Source organism: Aedes aegypti, chromosome 2, assembly GCF_002204515.2.
Source record: "Aedes aegypti strain LVP_AGWG chromosome 2, AaegL5.0 Primary Assembly, whole genome shotgun sequence".
Classification (NCBI taxonomy): Eukaryota; Metazoa; Arthropoda; class Insecta; order Diptera; family Culicidae; genus Aedes; species Aedes aegypti.
Window position 1 is genome coordinate 352,179,788 of NC_035108.1, and position 17,949 is coordinate 352,197,736.

Sequence of the window (17,949 nt, forward strand, 5' to 3'; positions counted from 1 at the left end):
AACAAAACAAATTTACCCTAGCCTCTATTTTGCGTACGCTTACCGAAATCCTACTTCGAATCAACTGTGGCTTCCGAGTGTTTGGATGTGCAGTGCTTCCAGTTTATATATAAGAAAGAACTTTCGAAAATAACATGTGAAATGTTAATTTCCCTTACGAATGGGCATTATAATTGATTTATTTTCATGATTGCATTGTTTTTATAAATTATGCAAATTTGTTTTTCTGTTTGTTGATCATATGGCCATATTGTAGATTGTGAATAATATTCATAATATTATATTTAGTTTTCATCATTGGATTTCAGCGATCGTCTGGCACCACTGTTCATATCATCCGATGATACGACGGATGACGGTCAGCGGACGAGATTTTGAAAGTTTAGTGAAATCGGGAACGTCAAAGTGGAGTGATTATTGAAAAAATATTTCCGGGGCACAGAAAAGGACAATACTGGGAATACGCAGAACCTGACCGACCCCGTGTAATCCAATTAGAGCTTCGTTTCAGCTACTCCGTTTGGGCATTAGCAAACTTTGCCGATTCACAATGTGGCCAATAAACTTCAGTCGCAGCAAATGTTTTCCCCTGCTCACCGTGCTCTGTGTGGCATTGGTCGTCCTGAGCTTGGCACCGGCCAGCGGAAGTGCCGAGAAGGAGATCCCGATTACCAAGTTCAGTCAGAATGTCGGAGGCTACGGGGCCACGATGACGTTCATGTACTGGTAAGTGGACATCCAATTTTGGGGATTATCATCGCTGTTGGTTGTGTACTTTTACTCGTTATCTTCACCTCTAGTCTCGTATGAGATGCCTATCTGACAGAGGAGTTGTGACCCAGAATTGATCCACTCATTCATTATTTTTGTCATTTAATTAAATATGAATTTTGAAAGAGAAAATCTTGTGATGACTACAGAATGAGATGACATTTTGATTACCTATTTGTATGAAACTAATTGATATATTTTTATATGGGAAAATGAGGCGTTAAATCATCAAGACTCAATAACTTAGCTGAACAATATTTTTAACAAGTGTTTTAGTTGATTGATGAATTATTACTCTTTAAATTACAAAGTAACACAAAAGTTTTACGCTTTCATAATACTCTCAAGCAATTTAAAAATTGAGTGTGGCAAGTCTTTCCGCATAGGGACATTTTTATAAAAAGTATTCTTATTGAAAGACAATGCTTTCGAAACTTTAACTAATTCCAGTGTTGAAGCAAGGGGCTTTGCGATTCCAAAATGTTAAGTAAAATTAGAATCCGTGATTATAGACGATGATCTTAAACTCCGGATCCGTCTTCTCCTCACGTTCACGCAATTTCAACGCACTCGCGATCCGATATCGATATGAAAATTATATGGCAGGATTTGATAAAAGATATCAAAAAACGTTTTTTATAATTAAGAAACAAAAAATTTGTAAATAAGATTTCTCAATTAGACTCTGGCTCTAATCCCTTTTGGAAATTATCTAAAATTTTGAAGAAACCTCGGAAGCCAATACCGGCATTGAAAGAGGAAAACAAATTATTGTTAACAAATTGCGAAAAAGCTCAAAAACTTGCTATGCAGTTTGAAAGTGCGCACAATTTTAATTTAGGACTTACTAGTCCAATTGAAAATCAAGTTACTCAGGACTTCGAAAATATTCTCAATCAACTGAAAGTTCTTGAAGATTCCTGGAAGACGGATTTGGTAGAAGTGAGAACTATTATTAAAAAAAAAATATGAAAGCCCCTGGCGATGATGGAATTTTCCAAATTCTCATCAAGAAGCTTGCAGAGAGTAGCTTACAATTCTTGATTCATATAATTAACAAATGTTTTCAGTTGGCATGTTTTACTGACAAATGAAAAAAGCGCAGGTTGTACCAAGTTTAAAATTATATAAGAGAAGAATCCTACAGAAGTTTCCAGCTATCGTCTAATCAGCTTGTTTTCCTCCATCGGTAATCTTTTTGACAAGGTCATTTTAAAGAGAATGATGGTTCACATCAACGAAAATTCAATTTTTGCCAATGAACAGTTCGGATTCCGCCATGGATATTCGACCACTTATGAACTTTATTGCGTAACAAATTTGATTCGTTCCAACAAATCTGGAGGCTATTCAACTGGTCTTTCTTCTCTAGGTATAGAAAAAGCATTCGACAGTGTTTGGCTTGATTGTAAAAAAAAAAACAACTGATTTTCCAACATACATTGTTAGAATAATCCAAAGTTATCTCTGGAAAAGTAAAAAAAAAATCTCGCAGAGAATCAAAATCCAATGAAATTGAGTTTTATGTTCTGATTTTCAGACTCAAACAGATGGTCACCCTATCTTAACCTTTAGTTCTATGTAGACAGGGTTTATGAGCCAGAATTCATCACTAATTAACGCTTACATGTCGTTTCCCGTTTCCAGCTATTCTTGCGGCTATCGTAAGGCTTACGATGAGTACTACAACATCATTCATGAAAAGTACCCGGAGATTACGATCCGCGGCGCAAACTATGACCCGCCGGGCTTCAACATGTACCTCTCCAAGATCCTGCTCGTGGCGAAGCTCGCCATGATCATGGTCCTGATGTCCAACTTCAATCTGTTCGGTTTCCTGAACCTGCGGATCCCATCCTGGTGGCAGTGGTGCACGGACAACAAGATGTACGCCTGCATGATGGTCTTCTTCCTGGGGAACATGCTCGAGGCGCAGGTTTGACTCTATTTGCCATCAAATGAAGGCGCATTTTCTGATACGTACTTCTCTTTTGCAGCTCATTTCATCGGGTGCTTTTGAAATTTCCCTAAACGATGTCCCAGTTTGGTCGAAGCTGGAGACGGGTCGCATTCCTGCTCCCCAGGAGCTGTTCCAAATCATCGACAGTCATCTGCAGTTTTCGGATAAGATCGAGCAGAATCCCGACTTTGTAAAATAAGCTATGCGCCGCCTGTTCATTGTAGATTTAGTTTTGAATCTTAAGTTAGATGATTTTTCACTGTTTTATTTACATCGACTAGTCTTCTGTTGATATTCAAAAACGAACCATAAGCAATCTATTTAGGATCACATTCTGTTCACAGAGTTCCTTAAATCTTGACGATTCAAAGATTTTCACGTGTAGTTTTTCAAACGACTTGATGTTCTGTTAGTTTTACAATTGGGAGTCTAATACACTCGATTTGGGTTTTGCATGCAGAAATAAAGGGTTAAACAAATCCGTGCAGAAACCGTATCGGGTATACATCTATTAAAAATTTCAAAAGAAAAGATAAGCAAAAATTGTAGAGTTTTGTAAAGATTTTGTCATTGTCCCAAATCAAAAAATGTGAAAATGAAAATTTATGGTAGCTCACTTGATCGAATGTTCTCAATCAATCAAACGAACAAAGGAATGTAGAAAGTCAAAGGTAAAATTTGGAAATATAATAACTACAAACGAAATACTTTCATTCCTTTTCCTGCCGATTCACCAAGACATGGTTTCCGTTTGCTTTAGATTTTAGATTGTCTTATAAGAGGATGTTGGTGGTGGTTGGTCCCTTGTGATAAATCCTACCTCCGTTCTGGTCACGACTTTCAGATTATCGTGATTCGTCAACATTCGTATTAATAAAGTGGGGGGACAGGCTTGAAGTGGTGTTTGAAAGAAACGAATGTCATAACAGGTATCCACCGGCGACGCCAAACGGACCAACGTAATGTGGTGTAATTTGGGATTTGTGGATTTAAAACTAATATTTTTTTGCCAAGCATCAATATGGGTGACTTTCGAGGATAGCGAAACGTAAGAGGGGTAATGAAAAGGTTGTGGATTTACTGGGTAAATCCATCACATTGGGGTTAAGACTCTGTGTCTTGTCAGGAATAGGGTCTGATTGATATGGTAGAGTTCGGAATTGATAGACAGTCTTTGAGGAAAGAAGTTTTCAACGTAAGGCAGCAGACCTTGGATTTCGGAGGGCGCAAGTCTGGAGAGTTGGGCAGCTGTTCATGCTGAGTTACATTACGTAGAAAGTGGAATCAGATTTGCAGCGCACAAATTTTGGGAAGTAAGGTACCGCGGGGCAAGTGAAAAGTTTTTCATGGGGGTATTTTTCTAGAAAGTTGAAGATACAATGACAAGGAATGTATTTAGTACTAAACATATTGTTATTTTATTACCATGTGATTCATATAACAGTTGTCAGTTCAGCGCCATTTTCAACTTGCATCACAAATTGTGACACGTTTCACGTCTTGCATTGACTCGCAAACAATAAATGTGTTTTAAATCGAATTTCCATCAGTAAGCTATAATTTTTAGTATTATTACAAGCTGCTAACGATAAACCAGTATTTTGTTTTCATTTCATATGAAACTTTCGATGGTCTATCTTACCCAAAAATATATTTGTACCTGGGGTAAGTGGGACCTATCAAAACAAAAACCAGAATCAAAACTTTTCGTACACGTTTCTAACATTTTGCTAAAGAGTAGCACTGAAACATTCAAACAAATGATTTTTATCAAAAAAGATCAACCTCAAATTACGTAATTGCATAAGAGGGAGAAGAAAAGTGTTATTATTCTTTATTTTTTATTATTTTTTTATTTTTGAAATACGACTTCAAAATTGAACAAACACACAGCTGAAATTTGAAATGCATCATGAGAAAGATTACTTTTCTATGTTATCTGAACTTTATTTGTTGTTTCTACCAAATTAAGTAGTGATGGAAAACAATTCCATCCTATAAGGTGGTTTTCTGCCATGCATATAAATAATAACAAAACATATTTATAATTTCGTCAATTATTGATTGTTTATGTGCTACATTTTAATTAACAACTTATAAATGATATATTTTGAACATGTTTAATTCCTCTTTACGCTTTTATTGAGGAATTTTCAGTTAATATTAAATGTAAGGTGACATACTATTAAATGAAGGGTTTCTTCCTAAAACGTAACGTATTTTATGATTGATCCCTTATGTACATCAAATATGTACTTAAAATTAAAAATCTATGATTTATCAATCCTATTATTACTTACTTACTGACTTACTGATGTGGATTGACGCATGAAACTGGATGTGTCCCACTTGCTCGCTTAGCGAGGTAACTGCGTTCATTGGCTCATTCTATAACTTTCTTCCAAGGTTTTCACAATTTCGAAATTATTCGATTAGTTTCATGCACACACCAGCAAATATGTTGCCAAAACGTGATTGTGTTGTTGGATTTGAAAAATATTGACATTTGTGAGATGTTTGTTATAAGCGTGTTTGCTATAACGATTCTGATTATTACCTTATTATACGTAAGCTAGATTTAGAGTGTAAAATACAATTACATTTGTACATAAAAGCATCGGAGGCAGACGAAGGTCTGATGAGAACAAAAATAAATCATAAGAGTCATTCGATTCTGACACCTAGCTGGAAACAGTCGACTTTATTTTCCCTTTGTAAAAGAAACCCAACAGTGTACTCTCCCCAGTTCAACCGATTTTATTAGTTCAATTTCAAGTCCCTTTTGGAGGACTTGTCAACTGGCGACGAGAAAAAAAAAAAAAACGTGGAAGTGCTTAGTGCAGCGTGCGGACGACATCGGCTGAACAATTTATTGTGTGACGAAGCCATCAAACCCGGCGCTGGTGATACGGAAAAGCCAACGCCATCACGTAGTGCGTAGACAATCATTGCAAATCGTTGGCGGGTGCGATTTTCGGTCGACGACTAACTGCAACTGGTGGAGTTCGTTAAGGTGAAGGTTCGTTAAACGAGATTCAATTTGGTTTGGTAAGTTTTTCGTTGGCGAAATCGAGTTACCATTTTTGGTGATTTTGGTGAGCTGCGGGTTGTAGTGGCTTGATTATACGCCATTTTGAAAAGTGCTTTGTGTCTTTGTTAATTACACAGAACAAATAATAATTAAAGAATTGAAAAGAAACAATTGATAACAAAAGCATCATAGAATTATTTTATTAAGAGAGTTTTTTTCTTTTATTCCATTAGACAGTGGCCGCGGAAACAATTGGTTGACAATTTCTGCCATCGCCAATCTAGCTGATTTTTATCGGTGAATTGACTACATCATCTGACTGGTTTGCTAAACCGTTGATTGCTGAAATAGGGTCCTAAAATGTTGAATGAAATATTGTTTTTATTCAATAACACGAAAGAGCATGTTACTGCAACTACTTTAGCAATTTTTCCCGCTCAAATAACGGCTACATCATATTTAAACTTTAATTTAAAAATTGGGTCCATAAATGAATATTGACACTTTTGATCATGTTTGACGTTCGCTTAGTTGACCAAAATACCACAGGGGTTTTAGTTTTTACGCTGGGGTTGTTACTATCTGACATTTCGGAAGGGACACGGAAAACAAAATACACCCAAATTTTGAGTTTAAGCCAAGGGGTGTGACAAAATCTAAAATAAACATAAAAAAAGGTTTTTTGGACTTAAAACTACCGGAAAACATTAAAAAATTGAGTAAATATGTGTTCTTGGCCTAAACCTAAGCATTTGGCACTAAAATTGGGACATGGCTTTAGGACCCTATTCTCCGCTATCGGCACAGGTTCAAGCTGGTTTCAATCCCCAAGACGTTAACTGACGGCTCGCACGGTTGCCTAGGGGCAAAGATCGTGAGAAGTGAACCTCTTCTTTTATCCCTGGTCGGCAAAGGCTGAAGGACTTATCTGGTGAGTGATTTTATTTCTTTTACCTTGAAGGAGTCAGCAAATGCTTCTATTTTAAGAGGACATTATTTTTTTTTAGAAATAATTGTTTCATCTGATTAGTGGTAACCAATTTCAGTAGTTTCAACACCTAACATGGCCCAATCTATTAATAGCATCTTAGAACCTTATCGAAAGGGCAGTTCTTTTGGAGATTGGGTTGAGCGGTTTGGCTTTTTATTCAATATGAATAAGATTGCTGATAACGAAAAACGCGACCACTTTATTACCCTGAGTGGCCCTATAATTTTTAAAGAACTCAAATTGCTATACCTCAATAGCAATTTAGCCGAGGTTCCTTATGAAGAAATGGTTACCAAATTGAAAGCACGTTTGGATAAAACTGAATCCGATTTGGTGCAACGCCTAAAATTTAATGTACGAGTGCAGCAACCGGATGAATCAGTAGAGGATTTCGTGTTGTCTGTAAAATTGCAAGCAGAATTTTGTAACTATAATTGTAATGCTGAGACGTTTAAAAAAATGGCTATTCGTGATCGCATTGTTGCCGGTATTCGAGATAAAGCTCTTCAACAAAGGTTGTTAAACGAAGAGAATTTAACCTTAGAAACTGCTGAAAAGTTAATTGCTACTTGGGAAATTGCCAAGAACAATGCTAAAAGTATGGAATGCGGCAGCAGTGTGGATCAAATAGCGGCTTTGAAACCTTTGGGGTTCACTGGAGCTAGACTGAGTAATTTAACTGCAATTGCAGCAAGGGAAAATTATGGTACTCGGGGAGAATCTAATCGAGGATCAGTTAAAAGTCGATTAGGTTATTATCCTTATCAGAAAGAGCAGAGGCAGCAAAAGCAATGGAGAAATCGAGGACAAGACAAGGAGAGGAATCGTCAGTATAGTCGTCCTGATTATTCTCAAATGGTGTGCGATTTCTGTGGTGTCAAAGGGCACATTAAGAGAAAGTGTTTCAAATTGAAAAACATGCACAGGGATGCCGTTAACATGATTAATCCGAACACTTCTGGCACCAACCCGGACGAATTCCTGAGTGAGATGGTCAACAGATTGCGTGCAGATTCAGACAGTGAGAGTGATGCGGATGGTGAGACAAACGTTCTTCAATGTATGCATGTGTCGTCTATTAACAGAATTAGTGAGCCTTGTCTTTTGAAAGTTGAAATTGATGGTATTTTATTTGATATGGAAGCGGATTGTGGTTCGTCTGTAACTGTTATGAGTAGGAAACAATATTACGATAATTTTTCCAAACCATTGACAAAAACCCGAAGGAATTTGATTGTTGTAAATGGCGCGAGTCTGGTCATTGAAGGAGAAGTGGACGTTTTAGTCAATTTTAAGGGTATTTGCTCAAATTTGAAGCTTTTGATACTGAATTGTGAAAATAACTTTACCCCTTTGCTAGGAAGGCCATGGTTGGATGCATTTTTTCCAAATTGGAGACATTTTTTTGTAAATTCTATTTCCTCCAATGAACAATCAAATCAGATACTTGTTGATGACATCAGAACGAAGTTCAAAGATATTTTTGTTAAAGATTTTTCATCACCAATCCATGGTTTCGAGGCGGATTTGGTTTTGAAATCCGAAGTTCCAGTTTTTAAGAAAGCGTATGATGTACCTTATCGTTTACGTGATAAAGTTGTAGAATATTTAGCAAAACTGGAATGTGAAAAAGTTATCACACCGATTAAGACGAGTGAATGGGCTTCTCCTGTTATAGTAGTAATGAAAAAAAATAATGAAATACGATTAGTGATAGATTGTAAAGTGTCGATCAACAAGTTTATTATTCCAAATACCTACCCTTTACCCACAGCTCAAGACGTTTTTGCTGGTTTAGCTGGATGCAAAATTTTTTGTTCATTGGACCTTGAGGGTGCTTATACCCAATTATCACTTTCGGAAAGATCCAAAGATTTCATGGTTATAAACACGATTAAAGGACTCTATAGATACAATCGTTTACCACAGGGGGCCTCGTCTAGTGCTTCGATTTTCCAACAGGTTATGGATCAGGTTCTAAATGGAATTGAAAATGTTTCGGTCTATTTAGACGATGTTTTGATCGCTGGGAAGAATTTGAATGATTGTAAGAAAAAATTGTTTTTAGTACTTGACAGACTTAAAAATGCTAACATAAAAGTAAATTGGGATAAATGTAAGTTTTTCGTTACCGAATTGGTACATTTAGGTCATGTAATTAGTGGTAAAGGTTTGATGCCATGTCAAGACAAAATTTCTACAATTGAAAACGCTAGAGTACCTAAAAATGAGACAGAGCTTAAGTCTTTCCTTGGTTTGATCAATTACTATCATAAATTCATACCTAATTTGTCTTTAAAACTTTTCCCTTTATACAATTTATTGAAAACTGAAGTTAAATTTAACTGGGATTGCAAATGCGATAAAGCCTTTGAAGAGAGCAAAAAAGCATTAATTGAAGCACAAATTTTAGAGTTTTATGACCCCAATAAACAAATAGTCATAGTTTCAGATGCTTCTGGTTATGGTTTGGGTGGAGTAATGGCTCATTTGATAGACGGAGTTGAAAAACCAATCTATTTTACATCCTTTTCGCTGAATGCAGCCCAACAAAAGTATCCAATTCTTCATTTAGAAGCCTTGGCTTTGGTTTGCACAGTTAAAAAATTTCACAAATTTATATACGGCAAGAAATTTTTAGTTTATACGGATCATAAGCCATTGGTTGGAATTTTTGGAAAGGAAGGAAGGAATTCAATTTATGCTACTAGACTACAGAGATTTGTTTTGGAGCTATCAATTTATGATTTCGAAATTCAATATAGGCCATCAAAATATTTAGGAAATGCTGATTTTTGTTCACGTTTCCCTCTCGACCATGCTATTCCTGTGGAATTAGATACAGAATTAGTTAACAGCATCAATTTTGGTAGGGAACACCCTGTAGATTTTAAAGTAATAGCTGACAGAACTTAAAACGATTCATTTTTACAAAATATTATTTCATTCATGACAAATGGTTGGCCAGCTAAAATAAACAAGCAATACATTGATGTATACGCTAATCAACAGGACTTGGAGTTTGTAGACGAATGTCTACTGTATCAAAACAGAGTTGTCATACCAGCAACAATGAAAAATGCAATTTTGAAACTTTTACACGCCAATCATGCAGGGATAGTCAAAATGAAGCGATTAGCTAGGCAATGTGTCTATTGGTTTGGAATTAATTCCGATATTGAACGATATGTGACTACTTGTGATACTTGCAACAGCATGATGATAGTTCCAAAAACCAAAATCAATTCAAAATGGATCCCAACGACGAGACCATTCAGTAGAATACACATAGATTTTTTTTATTTTGAGCACCGTTCCTACTTGTTAGTAGTTGACAGTTATTCTAAATGGGTTGAAATAGAGTTGATGAGAAATGGCACAGATTGTGATAAAGTTTTGAAGAAATTAGTAGCTTTGTTTGCTAGATTTGGTTTACCAGATGTATTAGTATCAGACGGGGGTCCTCCATTTAATGCGCATGCTTTTGTAAATTTCTTAAAACGGCAGGGAATAAATGTTCTAAAAAGTCCGCCTTATAACCCTTCTAGTAATGGTCAGGCTGAAAGGTTGGTGAGAACCGTAAAAGATGTTTTAAAAAAGTTTTTACTTGATCCAGAATTTTCCCATTTGGACATGGAGGACCAGATTAATTTGTTTTTAATTAACTATAGAAACAACTGTCTTTCTATTGAAGGGGAATATCCTTCAAAAATGATTTTCTCATACAAGCCGAAAACAATATTGGACTTACTAAATCCTAAACTTCGCTACAAAAAGTTTTTGATGGAGCAAGCTGTGCATGAAGATTTAATTAAGAGTAAAAACTCAACTCCAATTGATGAGGATTTTAATTCAAAAGCTTATGGTGGTTCTCGAACAGAATCACCTGATCCTTTTGACAGTCTGACAGCTGGAGACGAATTGTGGTACAAGAATCATAATCCTCATTGCACAGCTAAATGGCTTAAAGCAAACTTTACTAAAAGGCTCTCTCGCAACACATTCCAGGTGCGAATTGGAAGCGTGCTAACCATGGCGCATCGAAGTCAACTACGCGTACGTAAGAGTGGCAACTTCCATGAAAAGCCTAATATTCGGCTGGTCCGGCCATTACCGGAGCTAGAAGCCGTAAGCCAGGAGGAGTTTCGAGGATTTACAGAAGAAGAGATCAGACGTGGACAGAAGAGAAGGATGGTCGAAAGTGTTGATAGCCCATATCTTGAAACAGAAAAATCGCCGGATGGTCCAAGGCGTTCAAAACGAAAACGAAGAGTAAACCATGATAATGATTTTGTTTATAAGTTAAAAGGTTGTGAACTCGAATTGATGTTCAAAAAAAAAATTCTATACTCGTTGAATGTTATTATTATACTTTATTGAATGCTCTGAATTATGAATTGAATATAATTGTCAAAACTAGAAATTTGTATTCTGAACTTCCGAAGAGGGAAGGACTGAGATGTTTGTTTTAAGCGTGTTTGCTATAACGATTCTGATTATTACCTTATTATACGTAAGCTAGATTTAGAGTGTAAAATACAATTACATTTGTACATAAAAGCATCGGAGGCAGACGAAGGTCTGATGAGAACAAAAATAAATCATAAGAGTCATTCGATTCTGACACCTAGCTGGAAACAGTCGACTTTATTTTCCCTTTGTTAAAGAAACCCAACAGTGTACTCTCCCCAGTTCAACCGATTTTATTAGTTCAATTTCAAGTCCCTTTTGGAGGACTTGTCAATTTGAAAATGTTATTGAACAATTTGTTTGAACTATCGTTTTTTTCGTTCCCACTTGCCCCGCGGTACCTAACTTAAAAATGGTTTCTAGTTCAGATTGTGTAACGCAAGAGAGGATTTTTAGCTTTGAGTTATATTAGGAGGTTTTTACAGTTCAGGGTCTACTGATGACTGTGTTTTTAAGCGTGTTTGAATGAAAGCTTTGTTGAGTAAAGTGACCGTTGAATTTTAGCATTTCGTAATTGTTTTAAAATGTTTGTCGGACTATGAGGAAGATTTTTGGGGTGTTTGTTTGGATGCAGATGCATTATATTGTGCAATCTAATTGTTCGTCACATAGCATAACCCAATGTATAATGAAATTAGGTTCGAAGAGAGGATTAATATTTGATCACTTAAACTTTACGCTGCAAGATATTTTTAGTCGCTTTCTTTTCTTCTGATGTACAGGCATAAACTGGTATATTTAGCTCAAATAATGAACAATCTTACGCGTACAGCCTACGGGTCATGAAGTTAGTATTGAAATCAAAATAATATTGCGTATTTCTTTACACCCCAGGATTATCGCAGAAGTTTTTTACATGTTCGGAGGCGCTGGTTGGGGTGCGCGATTTCGTCAAGTCGGGTCGGTGTTCTCAGCGGACTCATTTTTCAAAAACCGAAGAATGAGTGCTCTGAGATAATCAACATGATTCGATGCGGTCCCACATTTTTATTTGCGCTTTTGCACTTGTAAATGTCTTATTAAAAAGGAATACTTTGTGTTAGGGAAAGTGTAGGAGAATAAATTATAATTTATTAGAATTTTCTGATAGAGGCAGAGTTCACATGTTAAATTCATTGAAAGCTAATGGGGATTTTGACGGTTCGATTGGTGGCTTACAGGATCTCTACTCACAACAATAATTATTTAACACAAAACTAATATGGAGTGGCCCATTCCTTTCCTTGTTTTCTTATCTTTCCAGAACAACCGAAATGAAGAAGGAAACCTCCAAGCCATTGTGGAGAAGTGATGTCACAACAGGAAGAGGAGCATACCCGGCACGCAAATATTCTCACCTTAAGGTCGTTAACACGTAGAAGGTCGTAAATCGGTGCATTATATTTTGATTACATGGATAATAATAACTATTCACACCCTGACAGAACTGCCTATCTCAAAAATAGGTAGAGAGCGGGACGATGGTACGAGCCTACCCACTCTGTCATCGGTGGGCGTCGGGCGTGCTAACTGGTATAGCATGGCTTATGGGGCTCTGCCTGCACAAATCATGTTTTCTTTCTCTTTCACTTTTTTGTGAATTTGCTAACAACAATGCCATTAAAGTAAATCCAATACAAGAATGCAGTGCAGAACCTCATAACGCCTTTTTCGGTAAACGTATTTCCCAGCGTGGGGGTTTATAGGGATGTTTGTGTAAACAACGCAGATTGGCCATGGCTAGGGGGTGCGTTGGTATATTAGCAGATTAGCAGATTTTAGATTGTCTTATAAGAGGATGTTATTCGGTGTCTCACTATAACGTGTATTTTTAACGGGGTTGGAGGTCTAATGGCTACCGCTTCTTAATATGCAGAAGGTCATGGATTCAATCCCAGGCCCGTCCCTTTCCTCGTACTTTGTAGTTGTATCTTTCACTTGCTTCTATCTTCCACTCTCAATCTGTCACACTTACACCCTATTCGTTCATAGCAAACGCTAGAACCAAAGACATACAAGAAACCGTTTCCCTACGCTTCCACTTTATCAGCATTATAGTACGCATTTCCTTACTCCTGACATATAGGTAAAGTGACCACACGTCCCGCTTTTCGCGGGACAGTCCCGCATTTTGAGCATTTGTCCCGCGCTGAAAAGTGTCCCGCGAAACGTCTCGCATTTTACTAAAATCATGGAAATGTCCCTCATATCTAAAGAAGTTATTATTAATCTATATTTTTAACATGTATTCTTTGAATTCATGTTTTCGTACATAGAAAACTTATAATGTTTGTGTATCTGAGAAGCCAAATAGTTGCAACAGAACAGAGTTTTCAAGTTTCAATTATAGAGATTATGTATTTTCAACAGAAACATTATTTTCAGGTCATGAACCTTTTTGATACGCTGCTGAAATAAAAAACTTTTTTTTTTTGTAAAATCAAACGATTGTCAGTCAGTGAAATAAATCTTTTGTAGAAAATTTCACGCTAAATTTATGATATTTTGAACAATAGATTTTGTGATAATTTTGTTAAGGGTCTTCGAAATTTGGCCAAGAGTTCCATAGTTCTATGAAAATCCATCACAAAACTAAGAGGCCCAAGCGCAATGGGGTGTAAGTGACATTCTGTTCGATTTTGAGATGAGTATACTGAAAAATTCTAATGTTTCCAAGCATTGCAAAAGTATTTTTGGGAATTTGTCCTGTCCAACAGAAAAATCACATATCTCTTAGAAGATTTCCTATATAAATATTGCTGAAAAAAAAACATTTAGCTAATTTTTCTCATACTTTTATCACTAACATCCCTTTGTTTCTAACCCCCTCAACACTGTTTGAAACCTATTGAGATTTATTCATAAGTCCTTTTCTGAATTATGTAGTTGTTATGTCTCAGAATCTTTCCTCAGATTATATAGCTCCTATTAGTGGTTATTGTACAACATTTGCAATCAAACTATAATTTTAAGTTTAAATTTTCGAATTGTAAAAAAAATGTTACTGCTCTTCTGATTACTTGTATAAAAGAAGAAAACAATTGCAACAATCCCGCATGAACTGGCGTAGACGCAGTGGTATATGCGGTTTACTGTGGAAGCCGGTTTAATGCATCATCAATTCCTCCCCCTTCCCCTCATTGGTCAGCATTCTGACGTGGCAGGCGCCATTTTTAGAGATTTGGTATCTAAAGCCTCCTTTTTAATCAAAATGGTCTCTAAAGTACTTCTCTTTACAGTGAATTCTGATTCGAAATACCTATATATAAGTTTCCATATTTCCATATATTTTTTTTCTATAATTCTATTCCTAGATTTCTTACAAAAATTTTACACTTATTTCAGTTTTACATCGATAAAACTGAAAAAAAAAGTTTTACATAGATCCTGGGGACGGACCTGGTGTAGTGGTTAGAACACACACATCTCACGCCGAGGACCTGGGATCGAATCCCATCCCCGAGATATTCACTAAAAATTCAGTGACGTCTTCCTTCGGAAGGGAAGTAAAACCGTTGGTCCCGAGATGAACTAGCCCACGGCTAAAAATCTCGTTAATAAAGATAGAAAAGAAAAAAAAAATACATCGATTTTTCCAGTAGTTACACTTGCATATCTTACGAAGATTTATACACTACTCCTGAGGGACTCCGAATGTGTCAGTTATATCTAGGGACGTTCCGATATTGCGAAGTATCGATAGACCTACATAAAAAAGATTCTAAATACGTTATTAAAGGATTCCGTTTGATTTCTCCCGAAGAGCTATCCGACGTCATATCCGACTTTCTCAAAAACAAATAACAAGCGGTGGAAATTCTACAGAGCAGAAATGCAATTACTGTCATATAATGTAAGAACCAACATTGGAAATGTTGCAGTTATAATGTTGTCGAATCATTTCAACTAACATAACTGAGCAGAAGAAAATTCAAGTGAAAAGAATAACATTTTCTTTGTTTACATGTTACTTATGTTATTGTTCATTGGGAAGCCTTAACAAATGTTAAAGCTAATAGAAATCGTGAATATAACTGTTTGTGGGGCAAGTGAAAAGTAAGGAGACATTTTTCAAAAACTTTTTCTGTATTTTTTTTTTAATTTTTCATAAAAAACAATTTCAGCATGCTGCTTATATTTGGTGGGAGTCAAGCTAAAAATATACACGACCTCATTTGTTTCAATTTAAAGTCTCTAGAATTTGAGGAATCTCAACTATGCGAATTCCATTACCCACTTGCCCCACGGTACCTTAATAGTACTATTTCTAATTTCTGTTGCTATAGTAGCACTAGGATGACGTCGTTGGCTAAATACTTATCAAAACAGTATTTTTACAAAACTTCTATATTTTTCCTACAAAGTGTGGATCAAAAGCTATCGTTTGATGTAAAAAAGTTCTAACGTTGAGAGACTTTCCATGGAAAAGTTTCAGAACGAATACGTTGTGAGAGTATCGGCATTATTCCAGGAGAATTCTCTGGGGATGTGGAGATCTTGATAAGTTTTTGGACGAATTCCCGAATATATTTTGTAATACAAAATATCAGTAGGATATTTTATAGACGAAAACTTTAAAGATTACTTGGAGAACCTACTGAAAAAAAATCCTAAAGAACTTTCTTAAGAAATTCTTGATGAAATCAAATGGAAGGATTTAATAATTAATTTACTGACGATATTTCGAGAAGATTGTTTTTTAGATTTTTGGACGAATACCTGTACGAGTTTTTAGAATAATTGCTAGGGCATTTCAAGAATCATTACTGGATAGTTCTTCGAAAGAGTCGCTGGAAGAATTCATGATAAACTGCTGGAATAATTTATGAATTTCTATACTCCGGAAAAATCAAAGTATCGTAGGCAGAATGGTTTGAAGAATTTATAGTTGAATCTTCTTTATATCCTGGAGAAATCACTTGGTGAAATTCTTGATCAAAGGCATAGAAGAATTCATAGATATATTTGAAAAAGAAACTATTGGAGAAATTCAAAATCCTTGAATTTAAAATCCCTAGAATCCGGAATTCTTTGGAAACAGTTCTTGGACATATTCTGGATAATATCCTGGAGGAATTTAATTACAATTTTCTTATGAAATTTCTCAAGAAATCCTTGGGACGGGAATCCTTTAAGTCAATACTGATCAAATGTTTCTAGAAACTCTTGGAGCAATCTCTGAAATCCCTTTGAAAAAAAAAAAATCTGGTGGAATCCCTGGAATTATTTTTGAGGAATATCTCAGAAGTTTTTATGCATGAATATCATGAGGATTAACTAGTGGAATTCCTACAAGATGACTGTCGACTCTATATTCTTTAATTCCCGAAGTAATCTCTGGAGTAATTCCTGAAGGAATTCACTGGTTAAAATCTGAACGATAATTTGAAAAAAAAAATTCTAGAAAATCCTTTGAGAAAATACTTTTTGATATCATAAAGATATTGTAAACGGGAATCTTGGTGGAAGTTCCTGGTGTACTTATTTTCTTGAACAATTTCAGGAAGGTTTTTTGAAGAAATTTATGCTGGAATCTCTAAGGTAACTTTTATGGTTATCCTAAGGAGTTTATTAATTTTTAGGAAGTTCGTGAAAATCACAAAATGAACTCTTGAGAAAATCTTTGGTGTTCATTTTGTAATTAGTTAGCATAATTTAAGGCTTTTCTGCCATCAAGAATTTCAAAATCGAACAAAACACAAAATTCGGGAAATGTCCACATTACGCTAGAATTCCCAATTTAAGCTGTATATGGATCATTGCTTTCCAGAGCTACTCCGCCAGCTAATATATCAACTTACATGGCAATTCACTGGAAGTCCTCTCGATAATTTTGAGTAAACTAATGTATTTTTGAACAAGAATTAAAAAAGAAGAACTGTATGCTCATTAACTGACATTTGTGTCATTTAACGACTACAGCAACATTATCAACATATCAACATAAGGTCCATCATTTTAGTCATAATTCTATGAAAGCTATTTGGTCATCGTTTATTTCAACAGTTGATTTCACATTAGCGTTCGCATTTGAACGGCGTTCACATTACTTTCTGGAACACCGCACCGGGCCCCAAAAACCACTACACCACTGAGAGGAATCATGCACTCAAAATAATCCAAACGTCATTGCTACGTGAAAAATCACGTAGATCATTCCAAATTCATTTAACCTCCACTTCACCTGACCAAGATAAAGATCACTGAGCCATTCATAACCACCAAACAGTGTCTCAGTAATTGTTACTGAGGTTACCTATCGCACTTACGTGAAATTCACGTAGGTGCCTAAGTTCATTTTGACATCTGCATATTGTGCGTACATGCGGTGTTGAGCTCAAATCCTAAGATGGCGCCCGCTTGATTTTTGAAGAACTTCAGATGCTGCTAAACTTTAAACCCTGTGTAAGATTGATTTCAAGGTAAATATGCTTTGAATATCGAAGGATACCTGTATTACTTCATATTTTATACCTAGGCTTATATATTGGCAACAAGACGAACCAAACTCACAAAAATTGGGCAACAGGATTCAAAATGCTCAGTTTGAATATAATAATATTACAATCTTTTAAGTTTGTTTATATTTTCCAATTGGGAATTAGTTTTCTTCCAAAGCCTATTAGAAATAAGGTTGGCCTTTATTACAGTTAAATTTAATTTAAAACTATCTAGATCCTATTGAAACGCTTCGTAAAGGCTACCGGAAAATCCACGTAGCTCATACGTGTAGCGCCGGTGGAATGG

The 17,949-nt window shown here is 35.9% G+C and overlaps 1 protein-coding gene across 1 annotated transcript; it reads left to right on the forward strand.

Moving 5' to 3' along the window:
- The first annotated feature begins 323 nt into the window (after nucleotides 1-323).
- On the forward strand, nucleotides 324-3,436 carry LOC5569864 (selT-like protein). The gene is made up of 3 exons (XM_001658710.2): nucleotides 324-726; nucleotides 2,419-2,707; nucleotides 2,769-3,436. The coding sequence occupies exons 1-3, from the start codon at nucleotides 551-553 to the stop codon at nucleotides 2,928-2,930; spliced, it is 627 nt and encodes a 208-aa protein (XP_001658760.1). The 5' UTR covers nucleotides 324-550; the 3' UTR covers nucleotides 2,931-3,436.
- Nucleotides 3,437-17,949: the final 14,513 nt, after the last annotated feature.